Source organism: Daphnia pulex, chromosome 9, assembly GCF_021134715.1.
Source record: "Daphnia pulex isolate KAP4 chromosome 9, ASM2113471v1".
Lineage (NCBI taxonomy): Eukaryota > Metazoa > Arthropoda > Branchiopoda > Diplostraca > Daphniidae > Daphnia > Daphnia pulex.
This window is the reverse complement of record NC_060025.1, coordinates 449,686-472,696: the sequence shown is the minus strand read 5'-3', so window position 1 is coordinate 472,696 and position 23,011 is coordinate 449,686. Positions and strand designations below refer to the sequence as shown.

At 40.9% G+C, this 23,011-nt stretch overlaps 3 protein-coding genes across 3 annotated transcripts; 2 read left to right on the top strand and 1 right to left on the bottom strand.

Annotated features, from left to right (window-relative positions):
- Positions 1 to 2,731: 2,731 nt before the first annotated feature.
- LOC124201999 (tetratricopeptide repeat protein 17-like) lies at positions 2,732 to 7,266 on the top strand. The gene is made up of 14 exons (XM_046598273.1): positions 2,732 to 2,902; positions 3,181 to 3,941; positions 4,036 to 4,155; positions 4,216 to 4,382; positions 4,445 to 4,868; positions 4,930 to 5,044; positions 5,107 to 5,292; positions 5,363 to 5,773; positions 5,844 to 6,051; positions 6,110 to 6,260; positions 6,329 to 6,566; positions 6,640 to 6,797; positions 6,914 to 7,019; positions 7,092 to 7,266. Exons 1-14 carry the CDS (start codon positions 2,789 to 2,791, stop codon positions 7,221 to 7,223), a joined length of 3,291 nt encoding a protein of 1,096 aa, XP_046454229.1. The 5' UTR covers positions 2,732 to 2,788; the 3' UTR covers positions 7,224 to 7,266.
- A 4,464-nt stretch (positions 7,267 to 11,730) lies between these two features.
- LOC124201983 (bromodomain-containing protein 4-like) lies at positions 11,731 to 19,450 on the top strand. Its single transcript, XM_046598247.1, has 11 exons — positions 11,731 to 12,112; positions 12,181 to 12,269; positions 12,361 to 12,849; positions 12,914 to 13,065; positions 13,120 to 13,344; positions 13,407 to 13,549; positions 13,615 to 13,993; positions 14,067 to 14,329; positions 14,402 to 14,757; positions 14,821 to 14,928; positions 14,992 to 19,450. The coding sequence occupies exons 1-11, from the start codon at positions 12,106 to 12,108 to the stop codon at positions 18,589 to 18,591; spliced, it is 5,811 nt and encodes a 1,936-aa protein (XP_046454203.1). The 5' UTR covers positions 11,731 to 12,105; the 3' UTR covers positions 18,592 to 19,450.
- LOC124201987 lies at positions 19,248 to 23,000 on the bottom strand. The gene is made up of 7 exons (XM_046598255.1): positions 22,415 to 23,000; positions 21,213 to 22,204; positions 20,545 to 21,045; positions 19,928 to 20,470; positions 19,793 to 19,861; positions 19,639 to 19,728; positions 19,248 to 19,568 (listed from the first exon to the last, which is right to left on the bottom strand). Exons 3-7 carry the CDS (start codon positions 20,983 to 20,985, stop codon positions 19,479 to 19,481), a joined length of 1,233 nt encoding a protein of 410 aa, XP_046454211.1. The 5' UTR covers positions 20,986 to 21,045; positions 21,213 to 22,204; positions 22,415 to 23,000; the 3' UTR covers positions 19,248 to 19,478.
- Between the last annotated feature and the right edge of the window lie 11 nt (positions 23,001 to 23,011).

The window sequence follows — 23,011 nt, the reverse complement described above, 5'->3', positions numbered from 1 at the left end:
TGTGTAAGAAATTTTACGAAATTTCAGTAAATTGTGAAAATGGCAACGCTGCATCCTAAGCGCCTAATTTTAAATAGAGAGAGTTGGGGAGGATCTGTGAGTTTTTAACTAAGTAAATGTGAACAGAAAATGCATTTTTCGGTTTTTTTGCATTTATTTTGTTTAACTGATAATTTTTTGATTATTTGGTTAGTGTAATTTGGTTGCTAAATTTTTGGCGGTTCAAATTTCTTCCCTATGTAACCCGCTTTTTTTCTGCTCCTCTGTCGTAAATGCATACCGAACGTCACGGGAAACCCTTGACTAACATACGTTATGGTTTTCCCCTGTATTAGCATGGGTTGTTCCCCGCTTATGTGTATGCGCTTTGATGATATCGGAAACAAACGCCAATCGGAGCTATCGACCAATACTCGTTCTTCTTCTTCTTTCTTTTTGACGATATCTTTTAAGTATATATTATATAGCACCGTAGGACTATAATAGACAACTTCCAAATAATATACCTAAACTTCTTACGTTTTAATGACTCACTCCCTCCATTTCGAAAGACATTCGTTTTTCCGCCCGGAGTTTTTCAATTCTTTTTTCTTTTCTGTTAGAAAATATAAGACGGCATCAGGCCTAAATACCCATTAACCTATATTGAATCGAAAATGTCCAAGAGATTCTTTTTTCTTTGATTTTTTTATTTGGATGCATCAATCCAATCACCAAACGTTTTCTCTTTTTTTATTCTTTCGAAATTTTGGTCTCTTGTGTGGCTTCTCATATCTTTTCCCGCGGCTGATTGTGTCCATCACTACTCTACGTATAGCAGCAGTCGTCTGTGCTTGAAAGAAGGGCCTGCCACAAGGTCGTGATTGCAATCACGACCGTATGCATGCATACGGAGCTAACCCCCTATGGCTTTTCGGAGTCAGGGTTGCGGTCCTGGAAGGTTGCGCTGTGTACCACCAATCGCCACCCAAAATATAAAAATAAATAAATTTCTATATAGTCGGGCAAAAATGCTCCGAGGGCTCGTGACCAACCTAAAACACACAGGACCGGGTCAGCAACAGCGTGTGAGCCCTTAAAAAATAAAGGCTGGTCACACAACCAGCACATCTCTATATAATAGTTGTAAATATGCCCAGCTCAATATCTCTCGGACGTGACAGACTCGAGTTTTCTCCGGAATCGAAAATTGGGCCGGACCCTCGATGGATCGCGTTATCAAATTTCTTATTTTTCTTCTATACGACATCACGTCAAGGTGACGGCAGTCAAACTGCCCTATTTTACTTATTTATTCATGAATCTTTCTCGCCAGCTTATTTTTTACTGAACCAAATGATAACAGAAAATACTGACGTGCTCGTGACGGTGTGACCAGCGCATCAACAGGTTGTTGCGATATAGTGGCACATCCATCTCTTTCCGCTCATTTATCATGTCTATTATAGTCCTACGGTGCTATATAATATATATAAGACTCTCTCTGTTGCGTCAATATAGCGAGAATAAGAAACCAAACGGTTGACATCGTTGGCCGTCGTCGTCGATCGGATCAAATTGGTCGACACCAACTCCAGCTGCAATAGCGTGAAGCGTCCGATTTATTCGATGCGGATGGGCAAGTGGTTGGCCGCGGGACAACCAGAGAGAGTCCCGTCTCTCTTCAACAGCACGGGGAAACTATACACAAGTAGGCCTATATGTAGCCTATAGTATAAATAAGTAATATACTTAAAAGATATCGTCAAAAAGAAAGAAGAAGAAGAACGAGTATTGGTCGATAGCTCCGATTGGCGTTTGTTTCCGATATCATCAAAGCGCATACACATAAGCGGGGAACAACCCATGCTAATACAGGGGAAAACCATAACGTATGTTAGTCAAGGGTTTCCCGTGACGTTCGGTATGCATTTACGACAGAGGAGCAGAAAAAAAGCGGGTTACATAGGGAAGAAATTTGAACCGCCAAAAATTTAGCAACCAAATTACACTAACCAAATAATCAAAAAATTATCAGTTAAACAAAATAAATGCATAATCTTATTTAAAAAACCGAAAAATGCATTTTCTGTTCACATTTACTTAGTTAAAAACTCACAGATCCTCCCCAACTCTCTCTATTTAAAATTAGGCGCTTAGGATGCAGCGTTGCCATTTTCACAATTTACTGAAATTTCGTAAAATTTCTTACACACCGACGTCTGATGGCCCCAAGGCCCCAGATTATGACGTCTGTCTGTCGGAAACTAAATAAAGTTGATATCCCTCTATTTTTTAAGATATAATTTGGGCTTGCTAAACAAAGTTGATTTTTTTACCGTTCACGCCGATTTCGGGATCGCGTCACGCTTGAACGCCTCGGCCGCCAGTCGACAGACGTGGCTTTTCGTGTGTGTCATACCCCCCCTAACCACATTTTAGCCTCAAACCTTTTGCTAAACAAAAATCATTTTTTGGTCACCCAGCTCCCAGACTATCAGATATTCGCAGTGTTCTGCCGAATAAAATTTTCGAATAAAATTTCGAATAACGAATAAGGAAATAATCGTATTCGTTATTCGTTATTCGTCGAATAAAATTTTCTTTATTCGTATTCGTTATTCTTATTCGTTGTAGTTTTGCATTGTTGAAAAAAAATTTAGCATCTGATGGAATTGATTTTTTTTTCTACCATCACTATTTAGGGGTATAATTTGGCATTTCATAACGTAGTGAGCAGTGTTATTGATAGATGGCGTGGTAGTGTCAAAACAAATGAAATTTCTGTGAATCCTCCGTCATCGGTCGAATGCATTTTGACATTATGATCGTAATTTTGTTAATTAAATTGTTTTTCTATTTCCCTTTTATATGGGCTACTACACATTGGGTTGTTACACAGGATGGGCGAATTACACCTCAGGTAAAAATAAATTTTTAACCATATGTCACCAAGAACGTAATATACATATTCTTAAGAGAGGTAAATCATTTTGAAGTGCACTATGAAAAACAATTTATTCATGAATTTTTTTAAATATATTAAATTGGTATTAAATCTTTGAAATGATCTTCATAAATAAAGAAATGTTTTACAATTTACAACATAAGTTTACACTGCAGTCATAACTTTTTTGAAAGTCAGAATACTTATTGCGGTTATTGCCATTCCTAATATTTTATATTTTCTTTTTCATCAAGATGGATTCTGTATATCAACTGGACAAATCCCATGATTTAATGGCTCTGCTAGCACAAGAAGGTCGAACAGTCAGGGCAGAACTTTTGCGTGAGGAGCTTTTCCAGAAGAAAGTTGAGTTTGAGCACCGTGAAGATAAGGATAGTGGAGCACTTATTGAAGAAAAGCTCTATGCAACAGACCCAGATTGCTTGAAAGTTGGGAGGAAAGTCACTTCAATGGCTATTTTTGAGTCAACCCACTGTGATTTTGAACTCTATGGTGTTGACATTGGTCATGGAATGATGCCAGTAGAGACCGGAGATTTGGAACCAGACTGTTCTCAGCCCCCATTGGACTTTTCCATGCGAACATTTGAACACTTGGTCGGATTACAAAATCGAATTGACTTGACAATGGAGCCGGAAACTAATTTGGAGAAACTCACTCCAGCTAATATGGATCTCAAATCTTTTGCTAATTGGGTCGCCTTTAATTTAGAAAAGAATGCCACATCGTGGGTATCGTTTAATCTCGCCACTCTGTATTACCGGATCATCGGAAATGCAGCTCAAGCGCTTGAATGTTGTCGAAGAGCGCTCCAGTTTAGCCCGAGGGAGATGCAAACCATTGCTTTGGTCAATATGGGTAACATTTTGACGCACAGTCATCAACAAGAAGACGGAATTATCGTGCTCCATGCAGCGGTCGATCACACTCCCAGTGATCCAATAGCACACTATACTCTTGCCAATAGTTATGCCCTCATCGGTGATTTAAATAGGTACCTTTTAATCTTAAAATCCTTAAATTCGAATAATTTTTTAAAACGGTTATTTTATTACTTCAACTGTTGTAATCATTCTTTATCTTTATAGGTCCGTTCTTTGCTACGAAAATGTTTTGAAACTGAAACCAGATCTCAAAATGGCTGTCCGAAAAATGCACGGGATTCAATGTTTGTCTAAATTGGAAAAGGCCCTAGAAACTCAACATAGGTTTGGCTCACATACAATATGAGATGGTCGATATGTCACCGTCACCTGTTTCACTTTTAGTGTTTTACAGCACACATTAACGGAACTGAAGGAACAACAACGCAAGTTTGAAGAGTGGAATCAGCTGCAGGAAAAGATTGTTAGCGCCCAGGCCACAGTTGGGCAGCGACTTCGTAGCCAATTAGAATATCAAGAATTTCGTTTCCGCACCACTAAATCCCCTCCACGTATAAAACGTTTTCTAATTTTCTCAATTTTTTAAATTTAATTATTGATTCGTTTTCTACAGCCGTGCACGATTGCGAGCAATATGAAGAAGATGGATTCATGTTTTTTCAATGCAATATTAAAACGGACATGTCTACTTTGGAGACTTGGGGCTCAGCAATGATGGACTTGCGAAATCGCCTGGTTGATTTTCAGACGCAAACAGACAAGATTGTCGATCTGCTGAGTTTACGTAGCATAACCAACCAGTCATCACTTACAAGCGAATTGAGCCCATCTTTAGGTGGTAGTGGATCGACAATCTCTCCTTCCGCTGGATCACAAAGATCGGTTTCTCTCCAGCTCGATCGAATTGATTTAGATGAAGTCGATACGATACCTCGCCCACTTACAGAATCCGAGTTGCAACGTTGCCCGTCTCTCAGTCTGCCTAAAATTGACCAAATGCCAACCATTCTTCTTCTACCGGAATCAACTGGATTAGAGTAATTTTAACTTTTCTATTTTGATCAAAACTGACATTGAATTTCTTATTTGTTTGTACAGTGTTGTAAGTTTGCTTAACGACCGGATTGGTCTCCGCATTGATGAAGATCATCCTTTACCATGGTATCCACCAATCTGTGAGAAATATCCCCTTAAATTGTTACCCTATGACGAGGTGACGCCTAACATTATTCAAGCTTTATTGAAAAACATAATTATTATTTCATTTCTGAAAAGATGGTGTCGATCAAATCTCGCAATGAGCACAAAAAGCGACTAAGAGATGTAACAATTCAACGCCACCTTCTTAGTTATGCTAGAAGTGATGTGGATCAGATGATCATCAAAGATGGTGATGACGACATCCAGTCGACAGCTGCTCTGGCACAAGTGGGACAACGCATTCTTACAGCACTGCGGAATGTAAGTAAAAAACGAGAATTTTTTCCTGAAGTAATAATTCTTTTTTAATGAACTTATTTATTTATTGCAGAAAATTGGCCCGTCATGGCTTCTTCATACGTTGGCAGCGCTTTATTGGCGTGGTCACGGAAGAGCATCTAACGGAATCGAATGTTTCCGTCAAGCTCTCAGTTCCGTACCGGATCAACACCGCCATATCCCGCTTACCAATTTAGCCGCTCTTTTGTTAAAAATGGGCCAGGTTAACGATGCTTTATCCTTGGCATCGGTTGCTCACCAAATAAATAATCGGGAGCCGAAGACCAATTTTTTACTAGGCCTACTTCACCTTCATTTCAACAATCATTCGTTAGCTGTTAGACATTTCGATCGTGCCATCAAAATTGATCACGATTCCGCATCAGAAATGGAGCACTACAAATTAATGGCCGCCTGTCATGCGGTCGAGAAAGAGACCGCCCAGCATCTTCAATGCCAAGGAGTAAGTTTTCTGTAGCATTCAAATCATGCTATAATTTTCTTTTTCATGAAATCTTCGGTTGTTTCTTCAGGATTTAGGATCAGACACAACTTATCGAACAGTTTTGCGCTGTAGCAAGGCAGAAGAGAGTGACGAATCAGAGAGCAATTGCGAAGCGGAAGTCCAGGGCCATACGTCCAATCCATCCAGTTTGGAAGTTGCCGCCATAGCAGACACAGACGATGAATACTTGGTTGACTCGCTAGTCAACGAACAAAAATTCATCAACTTTGAACTCTGTATAGCCTTAATTTGTTTTTCCTCGACCTATGTTTTAATTTATTGTCAATAATACAGTGCAGGAAGAATCTCTACCTGAGGGACTGCTTCGAATGGGCAAAGTACTCCCACCATTGCCCCTAACCCTACAGCAATGTCAGGGGCATCGTATCCGGCTTCGTTCGCAGTTCACTTCCACCTGGCTAAGCGTCGCGGCTAAAAACATCGAGTAATAATGTGCCATTATCATCTTTTCAATATTTTATTCTTAAAATCGATACAACTTTTGTGTTTCAGTTTCAAAAGCATGTTGCCTAAAACTGTGCCCTCCAAAGCCTTTGTGGAGCCAGTTTGTAATGCCTCGTTCCCTGTCACCATGGCGACGTTCGATCATCTCACTGGCGTCCGGCACCGTGATAAAATTGACTACCGCGCTGAAAGTGCCTTGGAGGAAGCCCTGAATGCCCTGATATTCGACAAGGAAAGAATCGATTCGGATGAAGTGGCGCGTTACTTGACCTACGCTTTAAAGAATGTACTATACGTCAAACAAAATTTTATTTATTCATTGCAATCGATTGACCAGACTTAATTTCTTTTGTTTTAAGAATGCAACATCTTGGGTATTGACGACAGCCGCATCTCTTTACTGGCGCGTTAAAGGCAATGTGAAAAATGCCATTGATTGTCTTCGCATCGCTCTGCATTACGCACCCTACGATTTTAAAGATATCCCTTTAACCAGTTTAGCGAACATTCTACACAGGTATATTACATACGGCAACACATAATTTAATCGCCACACTAAAAGTTTATTTCACCGCAAAACATTAAAAAAAAATACATTTATCCTTAAAGTTGATTTTATTTGAATTTCTATAGGGCCGGCTTACACAATGACGCCTTAGTCGCGGCGTACATGGCTTTGGAGATCTCGCCGACTTTTGTAGTTATTCACTTTACAGCAGCCAACATTCACGTGGCTCGGGTCAGTTTCTTTGTGTTCTAAATAAGTCTATTCATTGTATTAATTTATTCAAATTGAACTATTTTTATATAGGGGGATGTTGCCAGAGCACTTTCATTTTACCAGTCAACATTGGCTCTGCAACCTAGTTTCGAGCCGGCCCGGCAGCAGCTCATCGAACTCCAATGCAAACAGCTCTTACTGGAACAGCATTCCGTAGTCTGAGCAGCATCAGACGCCGCAGAGTATCGACATTTTTCGAGTCTACTGCCCACCATCGTAATGTATACGTTACTTTTTTTTTTATTCAGATCCTTTTGATTTGAAATTTAACAGAAAAGGAAACCTCACAAGTTTCCTTGGATCCCATCGTGTTTGAATATTTACAAACATCTTTTTTCTAGAATGAATTAGAATAAGTTGTGACAAAAGAAGTGTAATACTGCATTATTACGCACAAGGAATCACCCATTTGGTGGACTACATGTAAAATACTACAGAAACACACAATATACCTACATTAAATGTCAAAAAATAAGGGCAATGATGAGTATTCCTGAGTAACATAGCCGCTGTCACACGCACAAGAGTTGCCTTCCGTTAGAATTAATCACGCCAATCTTGGGCAGTGTTCAGCAGCTGCGGTACAACAGGAAGATATTGATGAGGAGGGAAACAATTAAAAAGTCAACTGGAACAGACCAAGGTTATGAAACAAGTGAGAACCTGTGAACCTTGGAAAGAATTTTCTCCCTCTTGCCCCCCCTTCCATCTCCCCCGAGCACCTGGATGACGAGGTAATGTAACCTGATGCTCGGCTCAAATATCAACAAATACAGCTAACCCACGTTTCTCTGCCCAACAGTCCTAGACAGCCTGCTGCTGTCTTCCTTGGTAGTGACGGAGTGGAAACATCGAAGAAGCCGAATAAGGTTTCCATCCGCCGGAAGACTGACAGCAGACGTTTGAATGTTGTCTTACGTGGAGGGGGGTGAGAGGATTTTTCTGATAGAAAATAAGTTTGACTTTTCAGCATCAGATTACTAACCAACAGCCTTATCAGACGGATCAGGTAGATACAGCAAAACCTAAATTCTCAAAAAATTATTTTCTAATAACACATGAATATGGAAAACTAGAGAAATAACAAATGAACATAGTATTCCAAATGAGAATAACTTGAAAAAATCCTGAATTGCGCGTCTCTACCTGTAAAGTCGGCTGTGCTGTGTGTGTGAACTGTGTTGGAACTAGTCGGAGAGTGTTGTAGAGATGACCTGCTCGACTGCTCGGTTGAACAAACGATGCATACACCTGGCTGTCGCAGCCGGCTATTTAACGGCTGTGTGCAGAGCGGCTTGATGCTCTACAATTCCGTCAGCCCATCACCTTATGAGCTTCGGGTTTTTTGACGTAAATGAAAACCTTCAATAGGGGGAGGGATTGTAGAGCGGGTGGGAAGAAGGGGGCCGTCTGCACCCGTCGGGATGTTCCTGTCTGGTTCCACCATATACTACAACATCTACTATTACTATTTCCAAAAAAGAAACTAGAAGAGCATCGAAGGATTCCCAAAATGGAGGGGACGTTGACATGGAAGCCTAGCGCTGCCGGAGTAAGGTTGGGTACCAGCAGTGATCCAATCCAGGTGAGTTTTTAATATTGGATTAAAAGTTGTTTTGTTGTTTTTTTTTCCTTTGTCTGTACTCTGAAGTAGTTTCTATGTATTTAAAGCAATTCTAAAGGTATAAAATTTTCTAGATTGTCATCTTAGATAATAGAAATCATAATAATTTAGGTATGTTTTTAAAAATTAATTCTTTTGGAACTCGGATAAAATTTAGATGGACAATCGCCGGTGACAGCCATAGTAATTCAAAGCAAGGAGGAAGCGACCACTTCCGGGTGGGGTAACTTGAATTATTTTTCCGCCAGCACTTACCAGTCCTCCCTCCTTTTGACGTAATTTATTGGAAATCAGATATTTAACATATACAGTTTGATCATCATCTCCATTCCTCATATTATATGAGGAATATAAAAATCCAATCGATTCAAACTCGGGAGTAAACGTGACTGGTTGGCGCGAGTCCCGCGCGCGCCCTTCGCGATTGGTTATAAGGGAAATCTTTACTAGATACACGCTCCATGGCTATCTGCCAAAGGGAGGGGGGGAGCGCAGCTCGAATAAGTTTAGACTTGTTTCCTCTTCATGTTGGGCAAACTGACAAGCATTATCAGCAATGCAGTTGTAAGGATTCATTCATAAAACGGGAAGAAAAGGTGCTGTCGGAGTGTGCATGGCCTCTCTCCATCTTTTCCGATTTCTTTGTTTTTCAAAGAAAAAAGCTCTACAACTGGTCGCCTTCTTCTTCCCCACCGTCTTTCACCCTAATTTTTAAGTAGAATTTCAACTGTTTCTCTGTCGCACACTTTCAGTCACATCCTCTGTCAAATGCAATCCAGAAGCCTCACGTCTGCAAGTCCAGTAGCTTCCCGTGTACTGCGTGACATTGTCTAATTCGATTGAACGAAATTATAACTATAGGGGGTTCTCTCACTTTGTCTTTCAAAATGAACAAAGAAACCATCTCGTGATTACTATCTACTCGTTTTTTCGTTATAATTGGTGTCCTTTAAATAGCATCATTTCAAAAATAGAAATAGATTGTAGCCGTTTAGAAGAGATGTGATCGATAAGCTATTTTGGAAGGCACACCAAGTGACGTCATAGCTTCTGGAGAGAGACTCTACTGCCTCCGCATCGTGCCAGCGTCACGTGACGTTTCCGATGAATGAGATCAATGGAGAGAGCAGGGATCGAGACCTCGTCAAGTCGTCATGCGTGAGTTAACGACAAGATCTCTCTCATGGCGTTTCCTTATTATACATCCTCCTCCCCCGCGAATGGAATTTTGGCAATGGTTTTTCATTGATTGGAAAGTGCTACATCTGCACAGCTGATGATGAGGAAAAATTATCTTTAAGTGATCCTTCGCTCTAAGAAAATTTCTAGTTATAGCAAACGAGTAACGTTGATAGAAATAATTTAAAATCAACTAACTATTCTGTAATCACATTAAATGGTCACTCACCTTATTCAAATTGTCAGATTTTAAAAGATTATTATTATCAGGCTAGTTTGAAATTATTATTTTTTGATTTGATAATAACAATATTAAGTTGAATGGATCACTGATTAATTTGATATACAAAAACAATACTTACCGCCGCTAAACAACACCGCGGAAAATGTTAAGGATGATCCAAATAAATGATTAAAAGGATTTATACTTTGATCACTTGTCTGTAGACTGATGTAATAACGGTTGTCTATTTTGTGAATTAGCCGAATACTTCACAACACGATTTGCGAATTAAGAATGTGTCAAAGAAATTACTGTTGGAAGAGAGACAGTCAAAATCTGGCCAATAACGGCTGGATGCTGGATGTTGTTTGCCATCTGCAAGTTCCACGCTGTGGATATATATCGGGAGCTGGAAGATGAGTGACGTCGTCGACGTCACCAGGATTCATCCGGACGCCTGCGTCCAGAAATCTTCGTGACGTAGTCAGATATCTATTCTTCACTCCAGCATGTCGCTAGGCAACCGCGTCAGCATCAATGAAACTGAGAAAAGTTGAACCGGTGGCCTCCCACCCACATTTGTGAAAGATAAGAGTTCAAACATTATGTCAAGGTGGTCATGTAGCACTATTCAATCTTATCGATCAGTGATATTAATATAATGAGATGTAATCTATATCATCTGAAAGTTTTATCCGGTTTTATTTCATTGATATGTTTACATTTTTCCAGTGTAGCAACTGATTTATTCGCATTCAATTAAAACATATTTTCTGACATTCTCAACTTGAATAGAAACCAACATAAATTATAAACCACTACTTACCGACCTGTGAGTGGCGCTCGCGCATCTACGTCATGAATCGGTGACGTCATTAGGAAGCGGCTTGACATTTTTTTTTTTTTCGTCTAACTTTAGACAAAGTCCTACCCGTCAGTATATTCCTTTTTACACTTGAATGCAAACTTTAAAAAGGCTGGATTTTTCCCTAGCAACGCCAGGAAAAGCTAAATAAAGATAGCCTACCGGAGTAATCGAATCTAAATTTGTTTGCTGACGTAGGCAGAACAATTCATTCGAAAAACGGCTATGTTATAAAAAGGAACAAGGTTTCTTATAATTCTATTGTCTATTCAAAACTTGAAATGGCGCTATATTTCTGTGCTTCACTTTCATTCTAGCTTAACCTGTAAATTACAGGTAATAAATTATAAAATAAATTACAGGCTGTAATTTATTTTGAAATTTATTTTTATTTATTTTGTTTCGGAAGAACAAATGTGCCTAGTGTCACCATCGAGCGGTATCAATCAGAATGATTAAACGGCGCATGCAGTCGTGCAGTTTTATTTTTTGTATTTTCTCTAAATACGTCAAAATTAATCAAAAAAGTAAAATTATTAACATTTTCGTTCAGAATAACCAGTTTTAAATATGAACGTTAATGATACTGAATCAAATATTATGTGTAGCATACACCCAGCATAAGAATGCATAACAAAGAATATTTGAAATTTGAAAAAGTAACGGTCAAAACAACTAATTATTGATAATTTGAAAACAATAACAAACTTAAATATCGATACTGAATTATATCGATCGACAACTTTTGATTACAATAACAAAGTAATCGATACAAATATTTGTAATCGATTATAAAATGGCGCTGGACGAGGAGACCAATTTTGTGTTTTCCCGCAACACAATCGTTGCTCTGTAAACAGAATATTCAGCGAAATTAAACCGAGCTTTGTTGTTTTTTAAAATTACAACTGGACTATCCCAAGCCAGCAGCAAGGATAAGAAATGTTTTTCATCTAATCTGCATACCTCTTTTCCTGTGGGCAGTGTCAAACATAATTAGCCCATACACCTGACGCGCGATTCCAACTCGTTAGTTGAGTTTATTAGTGAACCTAGCTAAATTCAATATCAAACCAATCTCAAACTTTTTCTTATGTCAAGTTTTGACCATTGACTTCTTTGCTCAGCAAGTGTTTGCTGCACAAGTGTCACAATGGAAGGTATTTTTCGATCAGATTATTGTTTGCTCGCAATCAGTTTTCGTCAATTCATTTCTGTTTTTTCCTAGATATTCAATCATGGTATGAGGTCCCAAGCATTGCTCATTTCTGTTCGCTGTTTAGAGCTGCATTCAGTCTTGTGGACTTTGATATTGAGGTACTAATTTCTTTAAACTACTTTTAAGTGTGTCGTCTGTTATCACTTTATGTTGGTCAACATACTTATATAATTCATTGGTGTATTTCAGGAGCTTGAGGAAGCACTTTTAACTGATGGAGCTGAAGATATGGGAAGCAGCCTTATTCAAGATTTGATTGTGAGATTGTTGAATGGCTGCATGGGCACTGGTGATGTGACATCCTCAAATTATCAAATGTTCCTTCGACGCCTCTTCAGGCAAAAGTTCCAAGACGGGAAAAAGAATCCCTTTAATTCCGACGTTGACTTTCGTTTTCTTCCCTTGAGGACTAAAGTGGAAATTTTGCACTTTCTGTGTGATTGTCGGTTAGAAGCTGATGATGTGATGGAAGTGTTGAAGAATTTGGAAGCTGATAGTTTAAGAGTAGAACCACTAGGTTACGATGACAACAAGGCAGCATATTGGTATTTTTACGGAACTCGTCTGTACAAGGAAGAAAACGCGCTCATAAACGAAGAAGAAGAAGTAGAGAAATCGAAAAAGAAGGGCAAGAAGAAGCCAAGTAAAGAAACCACGCACACTCGCGGACCATGGACTGTAATTTATTAAAATGCTAAATTATAATTTCGAAATTTTTGTTTATTGTTTTGATTCATCCAAGGTTGCATGTTTTACGGAAGATGATTGGAGCGAATTATGTGATTCCTTATCAATTGCAACTTCAAAAAACGAAAAGATTTTGTATAGGACACTGAAGGAGGATTTTTTACCGGAAATTCCCAATCTCTTTGCCGAAAAGGAACGTCAACAAAGGTATACATTTTTCAATAGCCTTGGGAGTATCAGATTAAAAATGTTATTTGATAGAAAACGAATGTCTGATGCCGCTCCACGTCGGGCATCTACACGAATCGAGAAGCTAAAACAGCAACGCGAAGAACAAGATCGAATTGTTGCGGTAGCTATTCAAGCTGAATTACTTCATACCGAGACGAATGCCGATGATGGCCATGAAAACAAGAATACTGTTCTGACCCCACCCGAGGCAGCCCCAGTGAAGTCGAAATCCAAGAAAATCGATGAAGATGAATGGTATTACACCAAAACAAATATTAATAACCTTGAACATTTCATCAAGTGTTTCATTTTATCAGGTTGATGTTAAGAAATAAAGCAGATCGAGCTACACGTGCCCTACTCCGCGAAATTTCTCGTGATAATGTGGATCTCTTCAGCAGCTTTGAATCGACAAGGAGTGTTCCCACACGTGCCAGCAGCGTAGATTCATCTGTTTTAGGTATTATTATTCTCTTGAGATTTGCAAGGTGAAGTAATTAACGATTTGGGTTTATTGTGTCACAGAAAAAGGTACAGAGAAAAACGATAAGGGAGATCTGACTCCTGAAAAACCTGTGAAAAAAGAGATTTCTTTATCGGAAAAATCCCACAACCCAGAAAAAACAGAAAGATCCGTCTCAAATAAACAGCTTAAAACGCCGAAGCAAGAACCTGAAAACAAGCCAACGAAGAAATCGGAACGTCCCGAAAAGAACAACGTGGAAAAATCCGATGTTAAGTCAAGCAGAAACGCATCCAGTGGAGCGGATACCAACAACGCGACAGCAACTAAATCCTGTAATAAAAAGGGAAGACAGACCAACAATTCGCTGTCGTCTGTCATCGACACCACCATGAACCACATTGAAAACGGAGTGGTTAAATACCGAAGGGTCACCGCACCGTAAGTTTAACCAAGAAAAACATAATATTTTTAAAATGTATTTGATAAAATTTCATTTGATTTATTAATTTAGGTTGAGTGCTAATACTGACGAAGCTAAAATTGGAATGTACAAGATTTTAGAGCAGATAAAAAATCACCCAGATGCTTGGCCGTTTCTTGATCCAGTAGATGAGGACTTTGCACCCGATTATTATACTAAAATCAGCCAGCCAATGGACTTGGAGAAAATGGAGCAAAGGGTGTCTACCAAGTACTATCAATCCGTCAACGAGTTTATGTCTGATTTCGATTTGATCGTCGACAACTGCAAAAAGTACAATGGACCCGAAAGTGGTAATGAAATGACTTTATGCGAACGCACGAATGCTTTTGTCTACTATTTCACTGATTTTTCTTTGATTTCAGAATATTCCTTTATGGTCGACAGTTTGGCCGATGAATTTCGGATGTTGTCTTCAAGATATCTCAATTCGGTTTACGAACCGGAGCCGATGCTAAGTGGTTCAGAATCGGATTGTAGCACCGCTTCTGATGAGTCCGATCACCAGAAACGCAAATCTGGAGTGCCAGATGCCAAGAAGAGAGGAGGGTTGATGAAGCTGGCTCAAGCCTTTTCTGGATCAGGAAATCGATCTAATCCCAAATCGACAACAGCAGCAGCAGCCAGTAAAGTCAAGCTGAAAACTGAGGATGTCTGGGACACTCCATCACCCGATTCCTCCGAGGCTGAGTTAAAGATGCGAAAAGCAAACAAATCTAAAGTACGTACATTTTTACTTTGTTACTCGCTCAAATGTTCTAATGTTAACACGTTCTATCGTTAGGAAAAGGTTGACAAAAAGAAAGGTAAAACAAAGAAACCTCCTGTTGCTGGGGGTCGAAATCTCGATGCACTTAACGCACTGGCAGCTGCAACGGAACAAACACTTAAGGTAAAATATTTTCTTATAAAATTGTAATTGGCTTTTAATAATAATTTTATTTTTCTCTTCAAGGATATGAAAAAGTGGCTCGACGATACTCCAAAATTCCCAGAATACTCTTCTGGTAACAGCTCATCGGGTGAAAAAGTGACTCCAGAAGAGTTTGAGACACTTTCCGAGAGTGTGGAGGAAGAATACCGGAAACAAGGAAAAGGCAAGACGGAATCTTCATCCCCTTTAAAACCTCCCAAAAAGAACAAGTCTGTTCAGCACAAAAAGAAGGGGTTACTCATTCTTGCAAGTAAAGGTCGATTGCCAGCCGAGAGCAAAGAGGAACGCGACATGCTAATGAAACGCAAAAAGAAGAAGTTGAAAAAAGACAAATTAATGGACAGCCTTTTTGAATCTCCGTGTGATAAAGCGGGCAAGGAATCACCTCCAACACCACCTCCACTTCCACCGGGGGACAATGGGAAAACCGTCACCACTGCGGCAAAGGAGAAGGAAAAACCTGCTCGCAAGCCGTTTGATCGTCTTCAACCTGGCGGCAAATCCAAAGTCTCGAAAGTAAGCCGCCCGGATGAATCCAAATTAAGTTCTGTGATAGCCAAAATTAAAGAAAGCAGAAGCAGTGCTCTCCAAAAACAAACTGAAACTATCCAGAAAGCTCAGTTGAGTTTGGGAACGGTTTTGTTGAGTGAAATAGGCTCGAATCGAACTCTAGAAGAAAAAGATCCAGTGGAAGTTGAAGAAACCGCCAAACAAGCCGAGCAGGAGAAACCGGTGGAGGAGCCTGCAGAAGTTGCCGAACCCAAAGTTGTCGAACCTGTAGTGGAAGTGAAACATAGTGCCACTCCGAATTTATCGGCTTGGTTCAAAGCTTTCGGAGCCCCCAAAAATCCTATCAAGCGACAAATGTCAGAAACTCAAGAAACTAGAACTCAGGCTCCACCTGTCAAAAAAGGAATAGGACAACATCAGGAAGGCAATAAAGACTTACCCTGGTACGCGAGATTGGAGAAAAAAGATCCGCCGAGTGGGCGATTGGAGGCGGTTTCCACTGTCAAGGAAGTGATGAATGAGGACAGTGCAGCCGAAGAGAGCCGACACTTGATGGATCCTTCAAGCCCGGTTGACAGTTTAGGCAGTCTCAACTCACCAGCATCGGCTGAAAGCATCAAATCGCCTTCAACACCAGGAGGTGGTTGGGGTGGGCCCAACAGTCGCTACTCGGCTGCTGATAACCCCGCAATTCGATCTCCACTAACACCCGAAACTCAATCGTTCAGCCCTTCGGTGCCTCTGCATCCCATTAAAGTGGGTTTCTATCAAGATATGCAAGCTCTGAAAGGAGCCTCGCCCAGCCACGTCAAAAGTCCCAGCTGTCACAGTAACAGTAGTGGAACAGGACCCAATTCTCCTAATGATCATGCCCTGCATAGTGAACCGACTAGACCACCCGTGATGGAACCGCCGCATCATCAACAGCCACAACAACAACAGCCGCCGCCGCAACAGCAACAACAACAGCAGCAGCAGCAGACCATTCAACCACAGCCAGCCCCAACGCAACCAGCTTTCCAATCAGAAACTAGTCATAGGTTAGTTGTTGAACCGGAAAAACAAACGGAATCGTATCCATTGAAGAAGAGATCTACTCCCGCTCTGTCACACGTGTCGCCCAGCCCAATTGTTACTCCTACACCGATTCACGCCAATCGTCAGCCTGGCCCCCAGGTGCACGACCCTCGCATGATGAACCAACCACAGGCCAATTTTAGTAATTTTAGCCCTGCTGATTATTCGAGTGTACGTTCAGGGCATCCGGTCCATCACGCACCACCGCAGCAACAACAACCTCAGCCACCACCGCAACAAGTACAGCACCAACAGCAGCAGCAACAACAACAAGAAACACAACCTAATCTCGGTCAATACAACCAGTATTCACATTATGGTCCAAATGTGGTCAATCCTTTACCGGGCAATCTGGCAAGTTTGTCGCAGATTGTGGCTCGCATTCCAGCTGGTACAGTAGCTCCACATCCGCCCAATTCTGAGGTTACGCAACCACAGGTTAGCCAGACCCAGCACCACCACCAACAGCAGCAGCAGCAACAACAGCAACAACAACAGCAGCAGCATCAACATCATCAACACCAGTCAAAACGAAGTCATGTCCAGCAGCAGCAGCAACAACAGCAACAACAACAGTCATTCCCAAATCCCATGACGACCAATATGGGATATTCTTATCCATCCCAATCTGTATCAGCTGCGTCATCAACTGAACGGACGGGCAGTTTAGTTTCGTCCAGTCCTGCTTTCGCTGGATCACAAATGACGCAAAGTGCGGCCACTTCTGTTTCATCCAGCCGATCTTCCGGTGGCAACTTGCAGGACCCTCCGTCTCACATGATGACCTACAACAATGCAGCCGCCGCTGCCGCTGCTGCTGCCGCTGCTTACTCAAACCAGTCGGGTGTATTTTACGCCCAGGCTAATCCGGCATACCGAAGCCAACCGCAGCCTACTCAGCAGCCGCAACAACAGCATCACCCGCCACAACCTCAGTCTCAGCAACAACATCAACAACAGCAGCAGCAACAACAACAGCAGCAGCAGCAACAACAACAACAACAAGCTTCGCATCAACAAGCCCCTCAGCAGCCACAAACTCGACCAAGTCAAGTGTTTCATCACGCAGCAGGGCTGAACAATTTTGAGCCAGGTAATCACAATTTCATGTGGAATACCCGGCCGGAACAGGTTCCAGCCAATACTCCGGCTGTGACTACCTCCAACACTAACTACGGGCGAGCCGCATCTGGAAGTAATCCGTTTCCATCCAGTTTGGGCTATGATCCACACCACCACCATCATCACATGGGTGGCAGTTTACTGTTTAGCGGGCTGGATCCATTGGCTGGCAATCCGAGTATGTTTGGCCGGAATCCCTTGTCGCGTCCAACTCCTCCGTGGGCTCCGAATTTGTCGCTGGAAAATAGTCTACCCTCGGCTCCAGCGCCAAGTCGACCGCAGCAGCAGCAGCAACAACCCAATGCAAGTGTACCGCAGTCGCGGAATTCTCAATCGAGAGAAAAATCTCGATCGGCGGCGGCTGCGGCGGCGGTCGAAACCGCTCCGGCCCCCGCTCCCGGCAGCGCGTTTAATTACAACGTTCAAGGACTAGCCCCGTCGACGGTGGCTGGCGCAGCTGGTACTAACGTTGCGGCAAATGACGCCCTTTCAGCTTCACTTTACGAGAGGCATCGAGGGGCTTCGCAGGCCCCGTCATCGGCCCCATCTTCTCTTCCACCACCGGCACATCAAGGGTCCTCCTTATCTGCCCATCACCAATATGCCGCAGCATCCGGAAATCATCACTTTGGGCCAGGGGCAGCCGGATTGAATATGGCGCCTGCCTTTGGCGATTTCCAACCGCCTCCTCCTCACCCGCACCATCCGCTGGCCGAGCACGCGCAATCGTCAGCTCTCTACCAGCAATTACTGCAGCAGCATCGCCAACAGGAAGAATTGTTATTGAGGAATCCCCATCATCCGTCAATGATGCTCCATCAACCGGGTTTGTTGGGTTCGCCCGCCGCATACCCTCCCACTTTTTCGTCGGGTCTCAGCCTCGGACAGCAGCCCTTCCAGGGTTGGCTCTAAGAAAAGTTTAGAGTCATCCTGATGTCCCCAAATTTCATATCTGATATATAAATTTACATTTCTTTTTTCTCGTTTGGCTCTTACAGGCCTTCGCCATTTAGATGCGCTTGAAATTGGACTAAGCTTGAACATTGTGTTTTATATTAAGAAAATTTTGTTTCGAAAACGGTTAGACCTTTACAGTTCGTGAAAGCCAATCAATCAGACATTTTTGTTTGTTTTTTTTTTTCCCTGTTTGAAATCGATAAAAATAATCGGAAATTTGCTAGTTGATAAACACATCGGTTGATTGTTTTATTTTTAAAAATCACCACCCGCCTGAAAGGTAAATGTTGAGTGTCGTCGAGTTATGTGTTATATCGGCCATCGTTCGCATGTTGGCACTTTCTCCCGTGTTTTGTAAATAGGTGTGACGCTGTTGACTATCGAAGGATGGAAGTGATGGTGAAAATAGACAAAGAGAATTTCCCCCCTTTTTTTCATTTCTTCGAAGATTCATTTTTTAAAAATCAATAGAATGTGCACTGTTGTTCACGTTATTTGTTAACAAGACGCATCGTGTGTATGTGTGTGTGTGATCGTGTCTGTACAGAATTTTGATTTTTGATCAAACTTTTGACAACCAAAACCCAAGCCCCCCCACGTCGACATCATAATTGTGTTATACATCTTTATTGTATATGTCATCAAATGGAAACAGAGTTTTTGTTTTAAAAATCCGACAAAGAACAGGGGACAAGGTGTGTGTGTGTAAGTGCGTTATCTGAAAGTATCCTGTTGAGTTGTGTTTGTTCTTTGATTTGCCTTCGTGATTTGTATATTGCGAGAAATACACACCTTTCTTTGGTACACCATTAAACATTTAGGGTATTTTGATGCTCATCTGTTTATACTGCTGTTCCCTTGTCTTGGATCGCTTTCTTGTGGATTGCGTTCTGCAGCAGGATGACCAAATAAGTGATGACCGTTGCCGTTAGCTATAATGTAATAATAAATCATCGCTTTAATGTGCAGCTTTTAAAAATGATTTGTATGTTTAGGAGTTACAGAGGGGAGCAATTCTTTCCCGATGGGCATTAACCCTCCGGCTGACAATTGAACTCGTTCTTCCGACAACGCCATTACAATGGCAGCGCACTTGAATAGGACAAAAAAATATAAGTCGAATGTCTTTTTAATAATGCAAAATATTAATTAATACCTGTGCTTCGTCATTTAAATCAATCTCCTTCGTTGAAAGTCGCAGAAATTTACCCCGGAGTCGTTTAACCTATTTTCAATCATAAAACAAATATAAGCAGTTTAAAATTAGTAAAAGAAATTAATTTTAAAATACCTCCTGAGCGGGCAAACCAGCAGATACAACAACTACCAAAGCCATACCAATTTCATTGGTTAACAAGACCAAATAGAGTAAAATATTGTTGTGTACTGAAGTCGGCTGAATGAAATAATGCAACAACAGAAAAATGTTGATGGTACAACTTAAAAATGTTGTCAAAAGAATTAAAAGAGCTGGGAATGAGAAAACGCATTTGAGTTGATTGCACGTCTTAGCCAATCGATCGAATACGTAGTCGACTTTCTGGAGACGGAAGCTTAGTTGCCCAGTGTCGGGTCCGATAGTAATAGCCTTTACTGGAACGACAGTAATCTTCTTTCCACCTCGGATAGGCTCTTGGTCATCACCAAGGAAATGTGCCAGAATGGCAATACGATGAGCGATGTTGTAATAAGTTAAATGGATCAAAAGAAGCCATGTAAAAAACTGAAGTGATGTTATAAAATCGGCGAAGAAATCGAAGAATAAACGTAATATTTCGGTCTTCTCAGCCAGAGAGAACGTCCTATAACTGGCGCAAATCTGCCCACTCACCATCTGTATAATAGAGTTTACTTTGATTAAGAAAATCAGTTACATATATGAGATAATTTTTTAAACATTTTACTCACCACAATGATTGCACATGCAAATCCAATAACTGTGCGCTGTCTACTAGAACATTGATTGTTTGGAATCTTGTCGAGAATTCGATCGACTTTCTTCAGATCAGTTAATGCCGTTATAAAGCCCCCAACGCGGAAGAGAAGGATAGTAGGAATAAGTTTGACTATTCCGTAACAAATGACCCACAAAACTGTAGCTGTTATGTAGATGACAGACTCATTTTTACTTCCGGAAATTTCTCTTAGAACTGACATGGTGGTAATGTAAGGTGTATAAATGAGTTGGATGATTAAAACGACTACAAACCACCATGTAACCGGGTGACGCCATCCGATATCGAAGCGTTCGAATCGTTTCTTTTTCTTATTATCCAATATCATTCGGTAGGGCAACATGCCAGTGGCGTTAATCAAAAAGAATAAAATGTTTAAACGTTCTAGACCCATGGTGTTTTACAAACTGTGCATCCAACTGCGATGCAACGGCATTTTTCTCGTTTGCCGATCCTGGTGTGAATGTTGGAAATGAATCACTTAAATCAATCAAGATGTCATACCTAGAATAATTTGTCTAGACAGGTGAGTAGGGCATTATTATACGAGTGCAACGCAATCAATGAATTGGTACAACATATAAATTGCAGTGCGCAAAAGCTAATACGTAGAATTCTGACCTTGTTTTGTGTGTTGAAGGACAGCAGATATTCTTCAGAGAATTGATCTGCAATTAGTTAATGGCAATTACGCTTATTATTTGTGTATCTTTGAGTTGTCATGACAATTAAAAGCTTACTGCATATAATGTCGCCCATCAGTGCAACGTTGAGAAATACGACAATCTATTTCATTGTCAACACAACATGTTACCAGAAACAATAACTTTCCTTTTCTCATGGCGTGAATGTGCCATTTAGAGCCACATTTCCATGGACAAAGAAAGTTAATTAGGTTAAGAATATTTCAAAAAAAAAAAGGTAACAAATATCCAAAACGTTACGAAGGTCTGTTGCAAGTCAAAAGCAACGAGATAATTGGCATAAATATAGAGCCTACTAAGCCACGATGATGGATCGATGTTATATGAAAATGATTTATAACTGCTGGCAGATCTGTAGTACGGGACATTTGCATAAAAGTTCAAGTGAACGGAAAATATTATTACTGCAAGAGTAGTTGCGTAAATGCTATAAATAGTTCATCATAACGGAATACTAGCATATTGCTAATATGCAGCAATTAATTTTAAAAAGCCTGGAGCCCAGAAATGATCACGCGATAATGTTCACGAAACTTCCTTGTGATAATCTTTACAATAAGAAAGCATCAGCAAAATGACTCGGCAGATTTTGAGATCCCCAAAAATGTATATGCGAATAACCACACCCGTGGCCATTTAACTGGCCAAAAATGTTGGCACATTTCAACCGGTTCAGCATCATTTAATGTATCACGTTTGGGTAAAAACAAACGCACAATGTCCATATAAAACATGAAGAACGAGAACTTTTGAAAAACTTCCTGGCTGTCTGCCGACCGATTATACATACGTATACCGTTATATGGGAAAACTCTGCTGTTTCAATGTCTTCATATATGTACAGTGCAGCATTTCACGAAACATCCAAAAACGGGGCATTTGTGCCGTTGTGGTGGGGAAAATGGCAATCTGGAAATCAAAAAAACAAGTCGTGAGTGAAATGAAGTAGAAAAAGAAGAAAACAAAAGCATTGGATTGTGTCGGTTTCGATTCATTCCACATAATAATAACAAGAAATGTCATGGAGGAAGATCGAGTTTCACGTTGTCAGCAGCATAAGGTGAAAGTAATATGTAAATGGCGAGATTCGTGAGAAGAAAGCTGGTGTTTCCAGTTTACCCGATGGTTGATGGCCGTGTCTTGGTATGTTGTTCGTGAATGAAAATCTTGCACACAATACGGTACTTTCACTGGTGACCTGTTGGCCCAGTCAATTTCAACCAGCAGCAGCAAACCAGAAGTCTGAAAGTAGTCAACATTAAAACGGTGCCAAAGTCTTGTTGAAGGCATCGCCATAAAGAAAGCCCTTTAAACTGAACTCGGCAGGAACAGTTTGAACTGGAGAAAAGCAGTCTCGACGGCATGCATGCTGAGCTTTTTAAATATAGGTTACAGGTCATCGTTTATCTGAAACATATCCTCATTTGAGATATGTTTTCGTGTCTTTTTCCATCGAATGAGGTCAAAAAGGCAACCTCTGCCCGCAGGTGATGTGTGGTCACCGCCGTGAAAACTTATTAGGACTAGACGATGGACCCGTTTCGGATGGCCGGAATAAGCGTGACGACATCGAAATTAAACGACCATTACGTATCGTCTTTAATCATTCGTCATCTAGCGGCGACAAAGAGAACTAAACTAAAACATGAAATGACCGTTAGATGGCGTTCAAGATGCGGTCGATATTAGAAGAAGAAGAAAGAAAATAAAAATTCT